The 5,000-nt window shown below is 44.6% G+C and overlaps 1 protein-coding gene across 7 annotated transcripts in view; it reads right to left on the reverse strand.

Moving 5' to 3' along the window:
- dctn1b (dynactin 1b) overlaps nt 1-5,000 on the reverse strand; it is a 39,330-nt gene that overhangs the window by 26,241 nt on the left and 8,089 nt on the right. For 5 of the 7 annotated variants that reach the window (XM_031580058.2, XM_031580057.2, XM_031580054.2 and 2 more), the window contains exons 3-5: nt 4,069-4,147; nt 3,822-3,853; nt 2,760-2,780 (exon numbers count right to left, since the gene is read on the reverse strand). In XM_031580058.2, coding sequence (XP_031435918.1) covers nt 2,760-2,780; nt 3,822-3,853; nt 4,069-4,147 — 132 coding nt within the window. The remainder of the gene's footprint in view (nt 1-2,759; nt 2,781-3,821; nt 3,854-4,068; nt 4,148-5,000) is intronic. The other 2 variants (XM_031580060.2, XM_031580059.2) reach the window with 1 other exon arrangement.

A 5,000-nucleotide genomic window follows, 5' to 3' on the forward strand; every position in this document is an offset into this window, starting at 1 on the left:
TATAAATCAATACAGAAGGCTATGATCCTTAAAACTGAACCACAAAGCAAAAAAAGTTTAACTATGACTAAGAGACTCTTGGAAGTCGGAAGGCAGCCATCTTTGTTTCTGTTCACTGGAGTCACTCGGTGCAACCCAGATAGAACTATAGGATATCACGCCCTCAAGCGTCTGGCTGGAGACATGAGCCAGGTCACCACCGTCTCCTCCTCATCTCCTCCTGAGCTCTCTTCACCTCGCTGTGAACCCCTCAACCTTGCACCGCCTGTCTAGCTCGCTAGCTGGTTTTAAGTGTAGCAGGTTGGTCATTTCTCTTGAAGCAGTTAAACTGTTCCATCAGGATTTGTTTGGCAACATCTTCTGGTGCGTCGACTTTCTAGATGCGTCGTTTTTGAGGATTATTTGCAACAGGACTGAAGCTGTCGTCAATACGACACTCTCCTTTATGAACCCGCCGAAGAATCTCAGACTGACTCTGAGGGCGAGAAGGAGCCGGCTGCTAGCTGGGCTGATCTGATGGAGTAGCTGTCCAAATTAGAGCCAGCACTTTCGTCAGGCACCAGGGTCACTCTTTTTCAACACTAAAGGTGTCATATTGGCTTTGATGGGGTGTCACTAGGGCGCCGCCCGCACCTCAGGCACTTTATGAAGGTCGCGCGTCGCCTGAAGCCCATTACTAAATCACCTGTGCCATCATGGGACCTGCACACACACACACACACATCATGGAACCTGCCTACTGTGCTGGACGCTCTGTGCGGTTCTCCTTTTGAACCATTAGAGTCTGTGGACATAAAATTCTTGTCCTACAAGTCTGCTCTTCTTCTCTCTTTGGCTTCAGCAAAGCGTGTGTCTGATATATTAAGGCCTTATCTGTACACTCCGTCGTACACTCAGTTCGTACTCTCAGTTTGCCCCTGGTGACACAAAGGTCACTTTGCATCCCAATGCTGCTCATGTACCTAAGGTCTTACCCATGTCTTAAAGATCTGTGGCTTTCTCTATAGCTGATTTGCTTTCTCGCCTCCTCCATCTTCTTCTAAGGGAGCGGAGGAGGCTGCATGCACTGTGCCCAGCGTGGGCACTGTGCCCAGTGTGGGCACGGCGTCCATATAGTTCACTCACACAGGAGTTTGGTCATGTGATCAGCTCTTTGCCTGTTTTCGCTAATCCAGCTCGTGACAGGGCGCTGTCTAATCGGCATCTCTCCCACTGGATTATCATCTCTCCCGCTGGATTATCATCTCTCCCTGCCTCATTACAGCAAAGGTCTGAGGGTGTGTGTGCTCATTCCACTTGGTGGATGGCGGCACCCTGGGCACTGGTGTATCAGTGGAGGAGGTGTGCCCTGCCGCGTCGTGGGCGTCCTCCCATACCTTTGTGCACTTCTACCACTTGGGCATGCTGGCCCCATCAGAGGCTTCCCCCGTCCTCTCTGCTGGATCCGTTGGATGTTAGTTCTGTCCAGCCTCAGCTGCGTGGGGCCTGACTATAGGTCCAACGCTGTCTGTGTTGTACCGAGTGAATCGACTTTAAGGAAATACAAGGTTATGCATATAACCACGGTTCCCTGAAGGAGAGGGAGAGTGCTGGGTTGACCTGAGGAGCAGGCGGCGGTGACCTGGCTTATGTAGGCTGGCGTGGGACACCCTATGTCACTGATGGAGATAATTTACAAACATTGTTAATGACTTAAGAATATAATAATCAAGTGCCTTGTATTATTAATTACCTTATATGAATCATGTACTTATGTAAGCAGGAACATGGCTTTTCTGTCTTTCTGCGTGTGTGTCACTTAGATTATTAGGTGCCACTTAGTCTGCATATGTAAAAGAGCATGTTTAGACCAGAGGTGATAAGAAGGGTCGAACTGTGCTTCTTCCGACCTTGCGCAAAACTTCCATCCTTGCCTCGGACGTCAGAAATCCACCACGTGGTTATCCCTGCTGAACGCTAAACTTCTGTCTACATAAATCTTGTGCGATGTGTTTAATATTGCTTCACTTTCAGCCTTGTGCTGGGGGTGAGCCCGATTGCAATTGTTGTTTGTCTAATAAATATACTAGGGTGAATTTTCATTTTCATCAGTCACCAAGCGTCATCTGACTTTTATAATAGAGGTGTCTTCAGCCAGACACATGAAGGCATGATATCCCATACTGTCTGTGTTATACCTCATTCCTCTCCTTCAGGGAACAGTGGTTATATGCATAACCTTACGCTTGTCTTACAACTGTAACAATGGTTCATTTATACACACTGCAAATATTCTGCAAATAATCCATCATCTTATTTTCACATTTTTTTAAACCCACATACACAAGCACACACACTCTCTCTCTCTCTCTCTTGTATTGTCAAAGGAATTTATCCAGAGTCTTACAACATGCAACTTGAGAGACAGCTAAAAGCAACCAATTACAGCCTTTAAGCACTGGCCTATGAGAAGCCAGCCAACTACTTCAGTATAGAGTGGCATTGCATGAGAGAACACTGACACACAGACACACATACTACATAATGGTAATACGCACAAATACACATTCATACAAATATACAAACACACGCACAGAAACACATACACACACAATCATAGAAATATACAAACACACGCACAGGCACACATACACCCACGATCTCAATGAAGGGTAGGCACACACAGCGACCACGGGCAATGAATGATGCTATAAAATGCCATGCAGCGCGGCCAGTCAGAAACACGTTGCTATGGTAACCACAGGTGAAACATGCAGCACCTTCTTAGGTTTGGCTCCTCGCTGCACAGAGGAGAGGAGATGTTACAGGTTAGAGGTTAAATGTTATTACTACCACACACACACACACACACACACACACACACACACACACTCATACACACATGCACACAAGCACACGCACACACACACACACACACACACACATACTCTTTCTCACTCTCTGTCACTCACAGGCAGTTAGACAGGGGATGACATGACAATTGAATTACTTGAAACTCCCCCCAGCAATCATGAGTTGTGTGTGAGTGTGAAGATGTGGAAGAGGTTAATGGAATAATTCTGAACATACAGACATACATGGTATTCATTAATTCATTAATTCATTAAACCAAACATACAATGTAACAAATACACATGCCATCAAGTCAAGGACTGTAAAGCCAAAATGTAGGGTTGACAATGGATTTCACACCATCATATATCGCCCTCTAGTGGCAGACAGTAATATTATATCACTCTTTTTCCCTGAGTCATGTTGGTGTATCTAGGTTCTCACACAAGCTATCAGCAAACTTCAAGGGCAGTTCTATCAAATGAAACTCAAAATGAACTCAACACAAATCACCTTCATATTCAACAATCTGTATATCTTCAAACAAACAGACAGACTGAATGAGTGAGTGAGTGAGTGAGTGATTGAGTGAGTGTGTGCGTGTGTGTGTAAGTGAGTGTGTGAGTGAGTGAGTGAGTGGGTGAGTGAGTGCGAGAGAGGACTAGAGAGAAGACTAGGCCTAGACCTTTTTTTTAAGAGGCAAGGCACAAAACTTGCCTGCTTCACAACAACCCAAAATCATAGCTCAGTGTCTTCATAGGAAGGGTAAGAACACAAGCATTAAACACTCAGCATACACTACACTACAGGGTCTTTGTGAGGAAGGCCCTTTAAACCCACAGGTAGAGAGGTATTTAAAACAGATGAGTCTTTACTCTTACATTAGCTAAGATGAACCAATCAGTAGCAGGTCCAATGTGTTTGTATACCTTTACTTTATCAGACAATTTAAATGTTTTAAATGTGCCATTGACTTGTTTGGTACTTACCAGTTTCGCCGATTTCGAGGTGTCCAGTATGTCTGCAGAGGAACAAGGCATTATCAGGTGAAAATACTAATGGTGTGTTTGTGTGTGTGTGTGTGTGTGTGTGTGTGTGTGTGTGTGTGTGTGTGTGTGTGTGTGTGTGTGTGTGTGTGTGTGTGTGTGTGTGTGTGTGTGTGTGTGTGTGTGTGTGTGTGTGTGTGTGTGTGTGTGTGTGTGTGTGTGTGTGTGTGTGTGTGTGTGTGTGACAGACCTCTTTTTGGCACTTTAGATGTAGCAAGTTCAGGGGTCTCAGGTGAAGTAGTGTTCTCTCCATCATCCACCAACTGAATCTAAAATACAGGAATACCATAGAAGACAGGAGAAGCAGCATGACACACACACCCACACTGTGCAGCACTTACAAACACTACACTCACATGCTACTGTGTGTGTGTGTGTGTGTGTGTGTGTGTGTGTGTGTGTGTGTGTGTGTGTGTGTGTGTGTGTGTGTTTGCATGCGTGTGTGTGTGTGTGTGTGTGTGTGTGTGTGTGTGTGTGTGTGTGTGTGTGTGTGTGTGTGTGTGTGTGTATGTGTGAGACACTTAGAACTTGCATGTATGTGTGTACCTAAGAATGCGGGAAGGACTAGACATAGCATAACCACATGTCAATATTCCACATGGAGAAACCATGGCATTGGAGAAGACTTGTTAGGCTATCACCTAAAGTAGTTATAGATTTACCACACAGTTTTGAGAACTAAAAACTAGTGTCAGTGGATTATGTGGTGGTCACGATCATTCTATGTGAGCAGGATAAATGATGACTCATTGGAAATGGAGTCATGAATGAATTATAGCAAATTAATGCATTTCTCATCAATAATACATGGTAAGGACTTAGGGGCAGAACTTAAATTACAAAAGAGGGCCAACAAATATACTATTGAACAAGCTTAGATAACACACATCAGAGATGTGGACAGAAGAGTCAGTCCCAATCTGATCCATGTATTGTGCAAAATGCAACAGATTTCTCTACTTGTGTGTCAGTGGTGTATTTGAGGATGATTGAGGCATTCAACTGATAATGCCTGGCTGGCAATAAATGCAGAGTTCAACCATGGCTGAGTACAGAACCAATAAGGCTTTGGAATAAGTGGTCACGATTCGTATTATTCCAGTGTGTTGGGTAAATCGTTAT

This window comes from Clupea harengus, chromosome 14 (genome assembly GCF_900700415.2).
Source record: "Clupea harengus chromosome 14, Ch_v2.0.2, whole genome shotgun sequence".
NCBI lineage: Eukaryota > Metazoa > Chordata > Actinopteri > Clupeiformes > Clupeidae > Clupea > Clupea harengus.